The sequence below is a fragment of the Vitis riparia genome, chromosome 1 (assembly GCF_004353265.1).
Source record: "Vitis riparia cultivar Riparia Gloire de Montpellier isolate 1030 chromosome 1, EGFV_Vit.rip_1.0, whole genome shotgun sequence".
Lineage (NCBI taxonomy): Eukaryota > Viridiplantae > Streptophyta > Magnoliopsida > Vitales > Vitaceae > Vitis > Vitis riparia.
In genome coordinates, this window is record NC_048431.1 from 14,089,879 (window position 1) to 14,108,434 (window position 18,556).

Genomic DNA, 18,556 nt, shown 5'->3' on the forward strand with positions numbered 1-18,556 from the left:
GTGGTGTTCCATTCTCAGCCAAGTTCAACTCTCAAAATCTAAAATATTAATCAGAAATGCCACATATGGACCCCTTTGTACATTTAGGGCGCACTACGGAGATTTAATGTTTATCTCCCCTACTCACTGAAGTGAGAGAGGTCAAGTGGGTTCATGATTCGTTAGAAGTCTCCATCTCCAGTTGTCTTCCTCTCTCTGCATTTAATTACATTGCCAACTTCGTATTTACAAGCATAGTAAAGGCCTCACCAACCCTAGGTGCACCGCTTCTGTTTTTTGGACTCGATTGCTTCGTTTGAGAGCAGACATGGTCTTAAATATTATTAGGGTCTTTTCTTCATCTTTTTAAGCACTTCATACAACTCGAACACTAGTGCTTGATCCATGCTGCAACTTGAATATGAAGTTCGGAAAGGAGTTCAAGGCACAAATGGTGCCAGAATGGCAAGAAGCATATATGGATTATCATTATCTCAAGAACCTTCTAAAAGAATTGCAACGCTTCAAGGGAAAAAATGAAAGGTCACCAACCACCTCAGCTCGGCTGCAGCGAAAGTTGACACTGGTCCGAGCTTTCAGTGGCCTAACACAAAGACACAACCATTCCACAACCCCATCACCAACCGACGTGGAATGCCAAGATAATCTGGTGAATTCAGTGGAGCAGGGAGGCTCGGGGGTCTATGAGATTATGTCGCCCATATTGAAAGCCGAGGAAGGAGAAATAGAGCTTCTCTACTTCAAAAGGCTTGATGAGGAGTTCAATAAAGTTGTCGAGTTCTACAGATCTAAGGTGGAAGAGGTGATGAATGAGGCAGCATTATTGAATAAGCAAATGGATGCTTTAATCGCTTTTCGAGTAAAAGTGAGGAATCCACAAGGTTTCATGGATAGTTCAGTGGAGATGGCTCGCCTTTCTGTGGATGTTGCAACTTCAACTGCAGCGCTGTCCGCCACTACTCCATCTGCAGCTAGATCAAGCCGTAAGCTTTTCTAATCAATTAAGGCTCATGTGATTATTATGGTTTATATGCTCAGTACGTGTCCTTCTGCTGTCATTTTTCTTTATTTTTAGTGTTGTCACTATATTAACAGTACTTCTTGGAATTGAATTAATATGGATGATCACAATTCGCAAGCCCAAGCTCTCAGTTTAAGTTTTGATACACAGGAAGAATTTTTGATATTGGTACAATAGAAGAAGTTGAGGAGGAGATCAGCAAGATTGGGCAATCTGATGATGTTGAATTTAGTGTAGCCAAAGATGTGGAGAAGCCCAAAACTACCAAGCAAAGTAGTCAAGAAGGGAAGCCAAATAGCATCAGGGCCAGTACTAGACCAGCTCCATTACAAGTACTTAGAAGTGTGAAAATGAACAACACCTTGGAGACACCTCGTTCCACCATCAAAGGCTGCCTCAACGTTCCTCAGTGCAGAGAGATGAATTTCACCAGGGAAAATTTAGAGAAAGTTCAAAATCAGCTTAAGCGGGCATTTGTTGAATTCTACCACAAGCTTCGCTTTCTAAAAAGCTACAGGTAATCGTCACTACGTGCATTTGTTAATCTGCTCTTACATCCTTTAAAAGATGCCATAAACTGACACTTAATTTAATCATATATCTACAAAACAGCTTCATGAATACGTTGGCGTTTTCCAAGATCATGAAGAAATATGACAAGGTACTTTTCTCAGAACACACAGATTAATTTCTCTTTACGTACGTTTCCATTCAGAGGCTCACGACGTGATGATGATAGGTAAATTTAATTTAATGAAAATAATGGCATTTGTTTTATCAAAAATTTCAAAGGGGTGGGGCCCTCCTCCCTCTCCTCTCCTTTTTCTTTCTTTGGGCTGGGGTTTAGATGGGCCTTTATTATTCTCTCATTTATATAGGTTAAATTGAATAATAGATTTCAGTCTGAGCCAGATCTTTGCCTCACTGTTGCAGATAACATCTAAACATGCATCAAAGGCTTTCCTCAAAAAGGTGGATGATTCTTATCTTGGCAGCTCTGATAAGGTGAGACGACCGAAGTAATTTGATTAATTGAAAAAAACTAGCAGAGAAACAAACAAGTACTTGGTTAGCTATTAAATACACTGAAAACCCTGCAATCTCTGACTTTGGATTTTTAGTAGTCCAAAATTGTTGTCAGATTTCAATCAAAGAGGCTGGAGTTTTGCTTTTGGGCAAGTCCAACTGGCTACACTATCCTCATTTATTCAAAGCAACATTTAAAGCATCTTTGTGTTAAAGCCAGCAGCAAGTTTAAAATCACTGCAATTTTTTTTATTAAAAAAATCGCTTTTAGGCATGTTTTTAAAGAAAAATAAAATAAAATCAGGGTGTGACAAGAAAGCTCTGAATGAGAAAGGAAAAAAAAAAGTTCAATAAAAGAAGCCCTAAAAAGAAATGATTTGAAGAAGGAAGACACTATACCATGATTCTTGAAAAACTAGTCCTAAATTAGAAAAGATTATTCCAAGAATGTTGCTCTTAGGATCAATATCAGGCAAGCCCAGGGATCTATGAGAATTGAGAAGAGAAGAGTTACTCTTGAGTGGGAATGTAGCTTTAACAAGAGGGTTTCCCTCCTAGGTTGTTTGTAAACTAGGATGAAATTCATACACTTGTAATTGCAATGTAATTTAGAATTTTAACTAAGGGGAACTCTGGTAATCTGATATGGAATATGCGTATATAGGTTACCAAGCTTATGGAGAGGGTGGAATCTACTTTCATCAAGCATTTCTCCAACTCAAACCGTGGAAAAGGGATGAAGATCTTGAGACAAAAAGCTAAGAAAGAAAAGCATAAAGTGACTTTTACGCTAGGTCAGATTTCTGCTACAATGTATAATTTGATTTACGTGAAATTCATGCAACATTTCAATTTAAGATTTCCAAATACTTTGTCGCTGAAATTTTTTATTGTATGGGAAAACTTTCAGGCTTCTTTGCTGGTTGTTCAGTATCTCTTTTAGTGTCCCTTATAATGGTCATCCATACCCGGGATCTCCTAATAATGGAATTTAAGCAAGAAAGAACGCAATACATGCAAAACATGTTTCCCCTTTATAGGTAAAAATCCATCTCCTGCTTATTCTCTGATTACCACCTCTGTGCTTTCTTCTGCCCATCTTAATTCTCGAAGCTTCATCCCAAGATTCCCAACAACTGAAGTTATTAGCTATGAAAATGCTCTGCAATATCTGAGAATGTACCTGGCTTATTAAATGCTGAGACATTGCCCCAGGAAAACCAATCCTACTTGCTTCAATTTTTATTATATGACGCTAGTAATTAACTTCTATTTGTTCAATGACTTATTTTGAACTTGCAGCTTCTTCGGCTTCATTGTTCTCCACATGCTTATGTATGCTGGGAATATATACTTTTGGCAGCAATACAGAGTCAATTATTCATTTATATTTGGTTTTAAGCAAGGAACACAGTTGGGTTATCGCGAAGTTTTCTTCCTTAGTTTTGGGCTTTCAGTATTAGCACAGGCCAGTGTGCTCTCAAACCTTGACTTAGAGATGGACCCCAAAACAAAGTCCCACCATGCAATCACTGAACTTGTCCCTCTGGCTTTACTTGTCGTAAGATCATTTTATTCATCCTATTTCTTGGCCATCCAACTTCCAGAATATGCATCTTAATAGCCTTTTTTCTTTCTTTTCTGCAGCTTGTGATTGCCATATTGTTCTGCCCATTCAACATCATATATCGCTCAAGTCGATTCTTCTTCCTCACATGTTTGTTTCACTGTATCTGTGCACCTCTCTACAAGGTAATAAGATGGTGGTGGTAGAAATATAGCAAAAAAGGATAGTGAAACTGGAAAAACGATGGCTTTATTTATTTAGAATTTTATTCATGTCCTCTACAGGTCACACTCCCAGACTTTTTCTTGGCAGACCAGCTAACTAGCCAGGTTAATTTGAATGACAGCTTATCCTAGAACATGGGCCAAACAGATTCCTTCTTTCTGTTTAGATCATTAAAAGTTCCGTTGATTATAATTCTGTTGCAGGTGCAAGCATTTAGAAGTTTTGAGTTCTTTTTGTGCTACTATGGTATGGGAGATTACAGACTTAGACAGAATACCTGTAAACGCAATGATGCGTACAATGCTTTCCTCTTTATAGTTGCTGCGGTTCCATACTGGTGTCGCTTCCTTCAGGTATGTTGTAAGACATTGTCTATTGGGCCTCAGAATCACATGGGGGTTGGGATTAGATCTGATACATGTTCAATAGGTCCTCATGGATTTAAAACGCATTTATCCAATTAAAAGGAGCTCACTGAATATATATTATCAAAAACTTTTTCTCTTATTGGATGATGCCGGATGTCACAAATGTCCAATGTTCTTTCCTTTAAAAGGTAACTTGACTTGTGTTTGAAAGGAGTTAAAAAAGAGAACTAGAATGATGTAAATTGCCTATTCCAAAAGTTTCCACTATTAAATTGCTTACAATTATTAATCTGACACATTGTCTGTAAACTTAATTTGTTGGCACTTCCCCTTTCTTCCTTTCTAGTGCTTTAGACGACTGTTTGAAGAGAAAGATCCGATGCAAGGATATAATGGGCTCAAATATTTCTCAACCATTGTAGCAGTTAGTGTGAGAACAGCTTACAGTCTTAACAGGGGATTGGCGTGGAGGATTGTAGCCTTCATTTCCTCAGCATTTGCAGCAGTCTTTAGTACATATTGGGACCTCGTTTTTGATTGGGGCCTGCTGCAAAAGCACTCTAAGAATCCTTGGTTGAGAGATAAACTCCTTATTCCTTACAAGAGTGTATATTTTGGAGCTATGGTAAGGAAGGAAACATAATGTCTGGTACTCTTAGTGTATTTAACTGACTTTGAAGATTAACTAATCATGTGCATGAAATATTCAGGTTCTGAATGTCCTGCTGAGACTTGCCTGGTTACAAACTGTGTTGAATTTCAAGTTGCCTTTCCTACACACTGAAGCCTTAGTTACAATTGTTGCCTGCCTGGAGATTATTCGTCGTGGCATATGGAATTTCTTCAGGTATTTTCATCCATTTAGGCATCAAAGTTTCTAAAATCTCTTACCAATTACAACCAAACCTGGCTCTATAAACACATTACTTCAGTGGGTCTACATGACGCTAAGAGTTAACTTCTTCTGCTTCTAATGATTTGCTATATATATTGTTATGTTTATCAGAATAGAGAATGAGCATTTGAACAATGTCGGCAAGTATCGTGCATTCAAGTCAGTACCTCTACCTTTCAACTACGATGAAGAAGACGAAGAAAAGGACGAGTAGTTCTTCCGGCGTCGGCAATAGTTTACAAACAGGGAAATGAAACATTTTGAATGAAGAATTTAAGAAGCAAAGAAAATGTCATCCGCAATATTAATTATTTGTGAAAAGTTGTATAATGTATAAGGGAATTGGACATGAAGAAGTGCAATCACCAAGTGATCAATTTTTGTAGGCTTATGAAACCGGTTGGGTATTGTTACAATTTCAATGTTTTTTTAAGTTTACTGCCCACATGTAAGTTAAAGAAAAGAGAATGGATAAGTAGATAAAATTCCATAAAATTCAATTTTATTTTAAATTAAATTAGTTAAAAACAATGAAAATAATTCTTATTTTATTTGAAATCCTTATCTTTGACCAATAAACTTACCTATAAGTAGTATGATTATTATTAAGTCTATTAATTCTTTCCCTAAGGTTGGAGTTTCTTTATAGCTATGCTATTTCTTCGCATCAAGTTTACACCTAGATCTCGAGGGTGGAGTAATAAGAAACTCTAGTAGTTTCTTTAAAGAAGGAGCTACCAATAATTAAAGACTATACTGATCAAGTTATAGAGATATAGGTATCTATCTCTGTATAATTTTATTTTTATCCTACATTGGTATTAGAGCTAGATTAGGCTTGTTTTTGTTTCTAATTTATATTTATTTATTAAAAATAAATAAATATTTATTTCAATTAAATGAAAAAAATCCAAAAGTTCATAACCAACATGCAAGCACAGAAGTAATTAAAAAATACAGGCTTAGGCATGCAAGCACAAAAAGGGATTGCTTGGATGCACAGGTCCAATTCAAAATTATTGGGTTTGATGTGCAAACACAAAAATATCCAAAAATGCAAACCCAAGCATGTAAGCACAAAAAGGGACTACTTAGAAATGTAGGTCCAATCCAAAACTGCCAGCCCAAGAGTGCAAGTACAAAAATAATCCAAAAGCATTGGCCTAGATGTGCAGGCACAACAGTGCAGCTTAGCCGAGGAGGCTACTCTATTTATTAAAAAAAGGAAAATTGGTATAGACTTATTGAATTTATGGATTTCTTTTGTACTGGTTTTTTTTTTTTTTTTTTTTTTTTTTTTTTTTTTTTTTTGTGTGTGTGTGTGCATATCAATTGTTTATGTGGGTTGCTTTGTCCAATACTGTTTGAATTAGGCTTTGCTTTATGGATGAATGTGATTTTTTTTAAATCTCCTTACTATGATAGTGGATTCTTTTTTCTTTTTTCTTTTAAAGTGATATTGGTATCATTATTAAAAAAAAAAAAAAATTTAAAGCAGCTATAATGTTCTAGTAGCTCACATTTAATGAGAGATGAGTATGGGCATTGCAAATTTTCATAATATTTATTTTTCAATTGAAAACTCTAGTGTAATAATAATAATAATAAAAACTTCTAACTTATGAGATTTTGAAAATTTGAGGGCACTTTATCCAATTTATAAAAGATTTAATTCTTAATTATTCTCAAAAATACATTTAAGGAAAATATTTTAAATCCTTAAGAATAAATTTAGAAAGAAACTTTAGCTCTCATATTCAAAATTACTTTTAATATTTACTTTTCTTAGTCATACACATTTCCAATTTAATAAATATTTACTTTTCTTAGTCATACACATTTCCCTTTATGATAAATTATCGATCTTGAAAATTTTCGAAAATTATTTATTCTCCAATATAGGAATTAGTGTAATAAGAAAATATACAAAAACATGATAAATGAAAATCTAAAGAGCACTTCATCCAAAAAGGAAAACTTTTATTCTAGAAGGATTCTCATAAAATAATTTTAAAGAAAATAATTTAAAATCTTTTGCAATAATTTTCAAAATGAAACTTTGCTTTATTGTTTTATTTGCACAACATTTATTTCCATCATTTATACTCTTACAAAATTTACTAAATAATATTTTTTGGAACCAATTTTCAAGAAAATTTATTTTCATTAAGATTACTAAAAATTCTAATTTTATTTAACACATACCATATATAAAATTTGTTAGAAAAATTGGGCTAATTTAACCTGATGTAATCACCCTAGATAGAGAAAGAGGGGGATAAATAGGATGATGGTCTCTTTTTACAAATTTAAATTATATTAATATAAAAGACAATTATATACAAATATATAATAAAACGATATAAAAATAATTGTATATAAAGTAAAAGAGTAGAAAAGAGAGAATGCAAACACAAAGTTTTCATAATGGTTCGATGCAACCTGACCTATGTCCACTCTCTTCTAACTTCAATCCCAAGCTTGAGGTTCCATTAATTCAAAGCTTCCAAACTAGGCCTTTAAGCAATACAATTAGATTATGGTTTCAATCAATCCTCTTGAACTTTTGGCTCCAATCACCCTTTACAATCTTCAAAAGATACCTCACTTTTGAATAACCCCTAAAGTGATACCCCACACTTAAAAATCCCTAAGTGATATTTCACATTTAGATTCTTTCTCTCAAAGATTTATAAATGAAGATAAGAAATAATTTCACAATATCCTAGTACAAAACTTTAGGATCAAATGTACAAGAAAAACTAGGATTTGTGCACTAATGATAAGAAAGTTTTAGAACAATGGTGCATTAAAAAACATTCTATTAAGACTCAAATATATTCAAGAAATGTTTAAGAAAGTTAAGTTCTTGAAACAATGAAAATTGGAGCCTTTCTATAGAGGAAAAATGTCAAACTAGTTGTTAGGGGTTCATCCAATCGAGCTCTAATTTGATCGGTTCACTAGTCGTTAACATTTAATGCATGGCAAGTGACCATTGTACCTCTACCACCCCTTGACTAGTTGAGGTTCAATCTCAACTGGTTAAACAAGTGTTCTAGAAGAAATAGAATATTTTTGTACCCTTCAATTGGTTGAGCTAAATAGATAAATTGATTCATCATCTGGTTCAATTGGTTAAGCCTTTTTTGGCTTAATAACCATCATTTTTAACTTAAAACCTTTTAAACAAGTTTGGAAAGTATTTGACACAAGATTTTAGTTGAAAACATGAAATCATCCAATTTTAAAATATTTAAAACAAAATAACTCTTTGATGGTTTTGGTACATAAATAAATAATATAATGCATGAAAAATCTAGTACATCAACAATCTTACAAAAAGATCCTATGAAGCTTAAGTCTTGAAAAACACTTCTCTTTGAGGTCTTTTTTTTCTTATTAATTTTCTTTTGACTTGATTTTGTCTTTGTGATTGTCACTTTGGAAATCTTCTTGCCTAATCACACTTGAAATATAATCATTAGTTTCAAACTTTATTTTATTATCATCAAAATTGAAATTAACTAAACCTTAGTTTCACAAAATTTATATATAAAGCAAAAAACATCAACATGAAAATTAAAACAAAAACAAGTCCCATGGCTAATGGATCATAATGTGAATTATTTTGGCAGTTTACTCTGTGGAATCAAACATCCAAACCATGAAAAAAAAAAGCATCAAAGCTTGCTTCCAAAAATTGATCCCGACAAGAAGCCTAAAACCAAGCCCAAACCACAAAAAAAAAAAAAAGGCTCAAACTCAATTTTGAAGTAGCATTGCCCTTTGAGTAACCTTGCTTCAATTGATCATATCTCCTTTATTTCAACTTTCATTTGTGAATTGCTTGAAGCATCGGATTCCTAACTTCTTAAGCTTCAAATTCATATATGGCTTGTCTTGTGTGACTTATGGGAGACTACCCCAATTTTGAGTCAAAGTTGGAGTTAATGTGCTACCATGGTTTTTGCTCGTTTTTTCTTTGAATTTTCTTAGAAAAGAACCATATTTTCATGGTTGGATTGCTTCTAGATCTTTTGAATATCAATCATTATCTTGATTGGGATCCCACAATGGGATTTAATCTCATATTGTAACAAGATTTACATTGAAACCAATCCTACGCTCCAACCATGAAGGTTATAACCATTCCATGAAAGAATATATATATATATATATATATATATATATTACAAGAGATTAAAAGCCTATGGTCTTCAAACAAAGGTTACAAACCCAATTTAAGGGAATAAAAAGGAAAATATATTGTCTATCCAAATTCATACACATAAACATACATTCATCCTTAAGGATCATGGGATGAAAAACATGTTGGGATTTAACCCCTAAAAGCAATACATAATGTAACAAAGTTAGACTCCACTATTCCCTTACTATCCCTTTTATGAATGGATATTGATTTGATCATTCAACCTATATCACTTGCATTGTACATGACTTGAGTGCATTAAGATTTACATAAAATATACAAATCATGGGCTCCTTGTAAGATGTTTAATTGTTTACAATTTGTTCATGGATTTGGGTAATCTTGTAGAGATTGTAGTGTACAACCTCGTAATTGGAGGGATGAATTGTATTGGCCATCAGGATGAGGTTCCCATGGTGAGTATACTAGTATGCATGGTTACACATTAGACATATAGTGAATCATGCCATAAGGTTATTAGATTGTCATAATTCACCAAGTTACTATGTTGTATAGACTCTCAACCTTGAGAGGATATTGAGCATGTGCAAAAATTAATATGAGACTTTGACGTATGTGTGAAACCTTAAAGTGGTTATATATCTTTACAAATTGGGTTACTATCGATGGAGGCTAATGATAATAGGTAATGATAATAGGTATTCTCAATAAAGGCAACATGATATCTCATGTGATTGAGACAATGTGTCCCCTTGGGTGATAAAAAAAATGTCATCATGAAATATATGGTTGTAATAATTCCCTTGGTGGAATTTGACATATGCTCCTTGGAGTTAGAATATGTCAATTGATCACATAATAGGAGGATCTATAACTCAAGAATTTGATATGTAATCTTGATAGGTTGATAGTACTACCTTGTTAGATTACAGACACTAGTTCATGGGGAGTTTGCATACAATGAATAGTATATGGTGGACCTAAACTTTGTCTCATTGTAATTTCAGAGGATATTGGAGTACAATTGACCCTTTTTAGTGAAGTGTTAAGTTAACTTCAGAATTGGATTCTAAGGGAGCTAGTGTTTTCCTATGGGTCCTAATGTTCCCCACTCGAGCTCTTAATTAATGGGAGCACACATTTTGAGGGTATTTTGAGTATGTAATTCATAAGTGTGCATAAACGTGTTTTTGGTAAAAATGCAAGATTACACTAGATTTTATGTGAATTGACTTTCTAAAATGGGTTAATTAATAATTGAAACCCATTAGGGCTAATTAATTAATTAGAACCCAAGTGGGTTGGATTAGGTGACCCAAGCCCAATTTGGGCTCAAGTCATTTCAATCCACAAGGAAACCTAAAAAACCCCCCTTATAAGTTAGAACTTTAATCTTGTAGTTTAGTTTTTCTGAAATTCTAAAGAAAGGAACCTTAGTCATCCTCAAGAGGGGAGAGAGAGATAGAGAGAGAGAGAGAGAGAAAATTCCACTCTTCTTTTGTGCCTAGCATCCATGGAAAGAGAGATCGAGTAAAAGATCATTAAGTAGACGAGTTCTATGACGACCACAATGTCTTCATTAAATGGGATTCGATATAAGAACATTCAAATCATAGGTTTGAGTTTTCTTTCTTTAGATCTAGTATTTTTATGGTTTTTAATAGCCATAGGTTTTTGCTGCTTTTGTTTTAGAGAAGCTTATAATAGATGCATGTACCTTATGCGATCAAAAGCTAGGAAATAGAGCAATCTAGAATTCTCTAAAAAATAAACCCTGTAAAAACAAGTAAGCATACCCTAAAAAGGTTCTAACATACTTTTCCGTAATCTATGGCTCTAATACCAATTGTTGGAATATTTGGATTGCTCCATTCCAAACCTTAGATTGATAGGGTTTATTCAAAACCATCATAAAGATCTCTAGATCTACATAATAAAAGCATTCAAAATATTGAATTATATAAGACTGTAAATTTATTGAATTGTATAAGACTGTAAATCTATGTGCTCATAAAAACATACTTGCAATTTGGATGTTCTTAGATCAATCTAAGTTGGTTAAGAAGTCAATGCAAATCTTGAAAACCAAGAGATCTTGTACTTAATAACTCTCTTTTCTAGATCTAGGCATTTGAGAATAGTAGAATCCTCTCAGAGGGATAAAGGCTAGAGTTCCTCCATCTAGATTCTAAAAAACTAGAAGAGTAAGAGTAAAGCCTTAACCCTTAAGGGGGTTTATGTAATTTCCTTGTAAGCATATGTGACTTGAGCCTATCATGGCTTAGGTCACTTAATCTAGCCCACTAGGATCCTAATTAATTAATTAACCTTATTGAGCTCCAACTAACTAATTAACCTAATTTAGAAAAACCATTCATAAGATTTAGTGCAACCTTATATTTTTACCAAAATGCCCTTATGTACACATAAGAATGTATAACTTGTATATCCCTTAAGTAATATGCCACTTAGGAATATACGGGGACTTAAAGTAAAATATTGGTTCTTTCACAATTAATTTAATTTTGAATTTGACTCAACATCCCATTACAAAGAGTCAACTACACTCTAGCATCTTATGATATTAGATTGAGACAAAATGCTTAGGTTCGTGGCCTACTAATGACTTCATGTAAGCTCCTTATGAATTGGTGTCCTTACGAGTCGAACAATGTTAACATCTCAAGATTACCACTACCATCTTTGAGTCACAAATTCTATTATGATTTGATCAACTAACATAATTTAATTCATAAAGAACATATGTCAAATTCTACTAAAGGAATTATTGTGACCATAAATTTTACGATTACATATCCTTAGGATCACTATAGAGGTCACACTGTCTCAATCTCATGAGATATCATGATATTTATCTTGGGAATACTTATTCCCACCTATCATAATCAATAGTAATCCAATCCATATGGGATACATGACCATCTTAAGGTCTCACACGTAGGTCAAAACAACCAAAGAGCTCAACATTAGTTCAATATCACTCAAGGTTGAAAGTCCATGAAACTTACTCACTAATTAATGAATCATGATTACTTAATAATCAATGTCACTACTACAAAAATAGAAAATTATGACATTTTTATCCTCAGCGCTTTCATAAAGTATCATTATATTGGGATATACAATGGCGTTTTTCCAAAAAGGTCATTTTTTATAGTAGTTTTTTTTTTTAATTTCATGGCGCTTTATTTAAAGTATCATTGCTTGATGTAGCCTTTATAAGAATAACTAGTAATGCCATGACACTTTATAGTAGTGTCATAGTTGTGATATTTCATGGCGCTTATATCAGGTGACATTAAATAATAGTATATATATTTATATATATATATATATATATATATATATATATATATATATATATATATATATATATATATATATATATATATATGTTCTGAATATATATTAATTAAAAGATTTTCCCTTTCTATGAGTACCCGCCAAACATTCCCTCCACCATTTCAGAACTAAAGAAACCCCGAAACCTTATAGCTCTCACTAACTCCACCACTAAAGTGCCCTAATCCATTCTCCTTGCAAAGTCATTTAACTCCACATCAGTTTCTAAAATCCATTTCCCTTGCAAAGTCCACCACTAAAATGCCCTAATCCGTTGGAATGGTCATGTCTAACTTCCATGCATGGGAGGTTACCATTGCCAAAATCTACAACAGAGCATCATAGTTACAGGTAAATCTCTTTCTCAACTAATGTTGTTTTCCTCATACTTGAATAGATTGGTTCAAATGAAGACAAATGGAAGGGTTTTCATTGTTCTAAATATCTGATATTGTTGTTTCATAGATGGGGAAATTATTTTGGGAGGACAAAATCAAGGAAATGGTATCCCAAATAAATACAGTGTATTTTTGTTCTTGTTGTTGTATAATAGTGTAAATAACCAAATGGTTGGTGTAAATAACATCTATAGAAACAGTATGCGTGGCGTGCTACAAGTTGTAGTAGGTGGTTCCAGCTTCTCCTTTCAGTTGTGGTGGGAAGTGCCACCCTATTTTTGCCTAGTGTAGTGTCAAGGAGATGTAGCAGCGAGCATGGTGATCGAGATGAAGGTTAGGGCTAATGTGGTGGGTGGTTCACACACCAGCACAAGGATGGGAAATAAGGTGCAGCCTCTACCGTCTGTAGGTATGGACGTGCCGTGTCCGTACACCAAAGAGAAGACAGGTGAGGCTGTAGTAGTTGAGAAAGCTGTAGAATGGGGGATTTTTTAAATGGTATTAAGAGTGGAACAACTGGCAAAGGAATGACGTGTTTTAAAATTTTCTCTAGTGGGCTTGGGTTTGAATCTTAGTTGTTGGGCAGTCAAGGGTTGGGGGAGGCACTAGGTCCAAAAGATATGGGCCTGGCTCAGTTGGAATCAGGTTGTAGACTTTCCACAACAAGTTTTCTAAAAAATAAAATCCATTTAAAGAAGAAACTTCTACAGAATATGTAAATAAAAATAATAATTAAAATTTTAATTTAGGAGGTAGGAATTTGGACTAGGTCTGGTATGTTATTTTGGATATGGTTGGATTTGGGCCCATCCGAAGGTAACTATGGCTGGATGCAAGCCTATGAGCTGACCCAGTTTGGTCCACCTCCTCCTTCCTACAGTGTCATGAATGATGACTGATGACTGGAGAGGCAAGACTTGTACAATCTGGACGTATCGATACAGTATTGCCTACAAAACATCTAATCCTTAGAGAATCGAACTCAAATTCGCAAGAAACACCTACACGTATGTATAAAATGCAGAGTCTAAGACTCTCTAATTTCTTGAAATGTCCAGGATGACTGCACTTTCTTAGGTTCTCTGTCACCATCATCAGTTCTTTGCTTTCCATTTCAAGAGTTTGGTTCCTCCTATTATCATTGGTCAACCTGTTTTTTTCATTGTAAAATTTGGAATCTTTCAACTGCCACTTGACAATTAGCTAATGGGCTCAGAGTTTGAAGTATGGAGTGAGACTACAAGTTGTTCATAGGCCCCCTTGATACAAGCAAAAAAATAATTGATGATGAAGTGTGGCTCACCCATCTCATCTAAATATACAAACGCATCAATACATGTTAAAAGCGAAGTTAATTAACGAAGACTTGTAGCCAAGATGGCCTTGTATGCAACCTAGGTACAAGATATCACCTCAGGGCCTAATAAGTTTCAGAAAGAAGTCAATTGTGTGTTTAAAGCCCACCCCATAAGCACCATGATGTTCTTTGCTAGCTTACTGGCATTTGTTTTGACATTCAGAACTGAGTTAACCTTTCATTCTTCTCATCTCTCTCTTACTTGTGTTGCTCTTCTCCGCACTGCCATGATGTTTTCTGGTTCCCTCTCCTTGGCTTCATTAGCATCAGTATTGCTGCCCGATGCATTGCGACCCCTTCTATATGTCTTCTATGCCTTGCTCTCACTTGCTAACTTGCATAACCTAGTCTAGAAATGGTATCACTAGGTTCACTGTACAATTTTATGATATAAATACTTATTATGTGCCTAGAAAATTAGTAAATTGAGGGTTTACACTTTGACTAATACATGCATCAATAAAAATGGGTAATGTTGACCAAACTATGATTCCACAACTGCCTTTTAATCTTAAAATAATAATAATGATAGTATAACGTAGGAGGACTACAATTTTAGGACTCACTAAATTTTAAAAGAATATAGATGAGGTCAAGAACGACTCAATTGTAAGTATTTTGGACACGGTCTTTGATTCCAGTTGAATTAGTTGCAAAGTTGCTTATCCAAGCTATAAGTCCATACCCAATGGATGGTCTGCCTAAATAGACCTAGGCCGATAATTGGTGACTGTACTAGGCCCATTTTTCACTTCATGTGGGGCCTCTTGGCCCATGGCTATTGTCCCAAACTAGCAAACCAAGGTCTAGATGCTTATTCATCCATTCATATTGGTCTTCTACCTTCACAGCTTCACTAAACAGTGCTTTGTTGGGTTGGGTTTTGTGGGATTGCCGACTAACTTAAATGTGGGTTCATCTGTTGCACTTTTTTTTTTAAAATAAATAAATAAATATATATATATATATATATATATATATATATATATATATATATATAGAAAAAAATTATTTAAAAAAAATATGAAGGAAAATCAAATATAATAAAAATGAGTTAGAAATTATTATATTTTTAAATCATTTAATCTTTAAAAAAAGGAAAAATAAGTGGAATGAGTTTGAAGAATGATAAAAAAAATAATTTATTAATTTTAATTTTTTTTTCTCTTTATTTATTTTTGGGTTATATTGGGTTCTTGAAATATTTGATGAATAAAGAAAAAGAAAAAATATTAAGGAAAATAAAAAATTAAAAAACTATTTTTATCTGTTACTTCTCAGTATTCTATATAAAGATTATTTAATTTAATAAATATATAAATTTTTAGTTAATTTCAATTCTATTTATTATTATTTTTTATAAGAAAATTAAATATAAAAAAATTATCGTCCTTAATTATATTTTTCTAATTGTTTTCTTTCTCTTGTATTTTCTTTCAAAATTTTGAAGAATCAAATATTGGATTAAAGCCAAAATGTTTTTTAATTAGTTAGAAACAAAGTTATACTAAAGCTAATGACTTTATTTAAGGCAAGAATTCCTTTGAGTTTGATGACTACTGATACATATATTTGGGTAACTTTGTTTAATGAGTTTGTAAATTAATATAAATAATTAAATAAAATTTAATTTTTTTTATAAATTAAATAAAATTATCCTTCTTAAAATGCCCTTTCCCACAAACTTCTATTGGACCCTGTAATGTTGAGGCCAAGTATAAGGGAAATTTTAGAAGGTTTCAAGGAAGGATTCAAACAAAGAAAAATTAAAAACTTGAATGGGCTTCTTCTAGATGCTTCTTTCATAAAAGTAGAGGGGCAAGTCAGAGAAACACACATGGTCAAAGTAAAGACGACTAAGTAGGTGGTCAAGGGGCAAAATAGGTAATAAAAATAGCAAAAAGGTTAGAGATTAATGTTGACTTAAGAAATTTCATTGGTATGGGTGACAACTTACTAGGAACTTCTAATTATAGACTTGAAGAGTCTATGGACTTATTCAAATTTCATATTATTGGGTGCCATTATATTTAGTCAAATCTTGAAGGGAAATGAATAAAATTAACCCTTTAAAAATATTACTCAAAATATGGTAATGGAATATTTCCAAACTTGTATCATTTGTGTGGATTGAAATAGAATATTGCTTTTAAAATACAATTTCTAACTTTCTATTTTAAAAACAAAAAATAGTAAAATATTTTGTATAAGAGTTGTTACTATTTTCTATTTTAAAAACAAAAAATAAGAAGTGAAAAAAAAATGAATATTAGCCTAATTTTAAAATTTACACTCATTACTTTTTAGAGAAAAAAAAATAACTTTAATGTAGTGTAACTATATTTACTTTGTATACATAAGGAATCAAAACTAAGGTATAGGATCATAGGTATTATTATTAGATGGTGCAACTTGTTGGAAAAATCAAAGGGTGGAATTGCTGGATGCTGAAGACCTAGCCTATAACTTCTCTTTCACAATATGATACAACCTAGTCAAGATGATTACAGTATTGTTAAGCCACCTTAATTAGACCAAGCTTTTCTATCTCATTCATTTAAGTTCTACCCATCTTGTAGTCATATTTCTTGCCCTAAGGACTTGACTCGGGTCAGACAATGTGGTTCAATGTTCACCCACCATTAGGTCATCACCAAAAGTTAGAATCTCAAATGAAAAAGGGCACAAGGAAGAATCTTCTTAGCTTTCTCACCATGCATATATTTTATTTTATATGAGTATTAATTACTATTTAAAAATAATAATAACTAAAATAGTTTGATTTTAATAATTTTATAAATTTTTAAAAATATCTAACCATTGTTGTACGTGTGAAAATCCTTTTTTTCTTACTTATATGTCTTTTCTTCTTAGTTTATTTTCTTATTTTAATTTATTTTGTATTTATTTGTTAATATCTACTAATGGATTTATTTTATTTCTTCATTTATTATTTGTTTTGCATATACATATTTTAAGGGACAGTGACCTACATTGGACTACGAGAGGTGTGTGATGCAAGACTTGAGACAAAGACATACTAAGGAAGGTACACTATTTTTTCTTATACAAACCAACATATTTTAATTATAATGCCATTTTTACTTTGGGTGGTTTGAAGAATATAATGGAGATGTTATTTTAAATTTTGTTTAAATCTTATTGAGTACCTGAATTCTATAAGTTATTCCCCAGCTTAGTTTGATACCAAGGCCTTGACCCAAGGCTATGACATAGACTGGTGTGACTTGATTCGCAAATCATGGGTCATACATATGCTTTCTTATAATAATCTTGTTTAATGGGTAATGGATAACATGAAATATACCAATAATTATGGAACATCTTTAGGTGTTTTATAATTATTAGATTATTCAATAAGTAATTGTGTTTTAATTTTAATCAAACATGCATGCATGAAACCTTAGAGTTCTCATTCAACTATCATTGTAAGATAAAAGTTTCTCTTATTACATACTAAAGACATTTAAGTTTTCAAAGGTGAAAAAGGTTTTATCCAAGCCACTTTCAAGTTGACAACTTTTAAATTGTCTAGAATGTGATAAAGATATATTTTTTTTTTTTTTTGCAATGATGCTTAAATTGTCCAATTGGACAGTGTAGGAAAACATAATATCTATGAAGTTAATTGCTTGTTCTTAATTCACTTGTTAGAAATTTTGGTAGTCTTTCCTCTTGTTCTCTGGGTGCATATTTGAACAAGGTCACATATTATACCTTATTCATTTTGTGTACTTGGAGAACTATGGGGAAATGCTGCCGAAATTTCTTTAAAATGAAATTGAGTATATTGGCAGTTAACAAATAGGGATTATGTATTCCTACATGGGATAGGAACTACTACCCAATTTTGGATGTTGGACATGTTAAAAGGCATAAAAACATGCATCAAAAGGTTCTATTGTCATATTGCCAATCTTTTTTTGATTGTGGATGAGGTTCAAATTTTTTATCGCATCTGAATCCTAATTGTTTGTCCATAGAAAATTAAAAAGAAATTTTGGATGTCACAAATGAGAAATTGAAAGTTTTGAGTGTTTTCTAAAGGTAACATTTCTAAGTCTTTTCCATTTCCATTGTTTGTTTATGTTTGCTATATAGGAATTGAGTTCACCTATTATAGGCAAATGAATCGTTCCTA

At 32.8% G+C, this 18,556-nt stretch overlaps 1 protein-coding gene across 1 annotated transcript; it reads left to right on the top strand.

Annotated features, from left to right (window-relative positions):
- The first annotated feature begins 247 nt into the window (after positions 1-247).
- LOC117925300 (phosphate transporter PHO1 homolog 3-like) lies at positions 248-5,535 on the top strand. Its single transcript, XM_034844291.1, has 13 exons — positions 248-983; positions 1,172-1,538; positions 1,634-1,682; positions 1,955-2,026; positions 2,712-2,841; positions 2,958-3,087; positions 3,350-3,608; positions 3,695-3,799; positions 3,899-3,943; positions 4,043-4,192; positions 4,554-4,832; positions 4,918-5,054; positions 5,214-5,535. The coding sequence occupies exons 1-13, from the start codon at positions 401-403 to the stop codon at positions 5,314-5,316; spliced, it is 2,409 nt and encodes an 802-aa protein (XP_034700182.1). The 5' UTR covers positions 248-400; the 3' UTR covers positions 5,317-5,535.
- Positions 5,536-18,556: the final 13,021 nt, after the last annotated feature.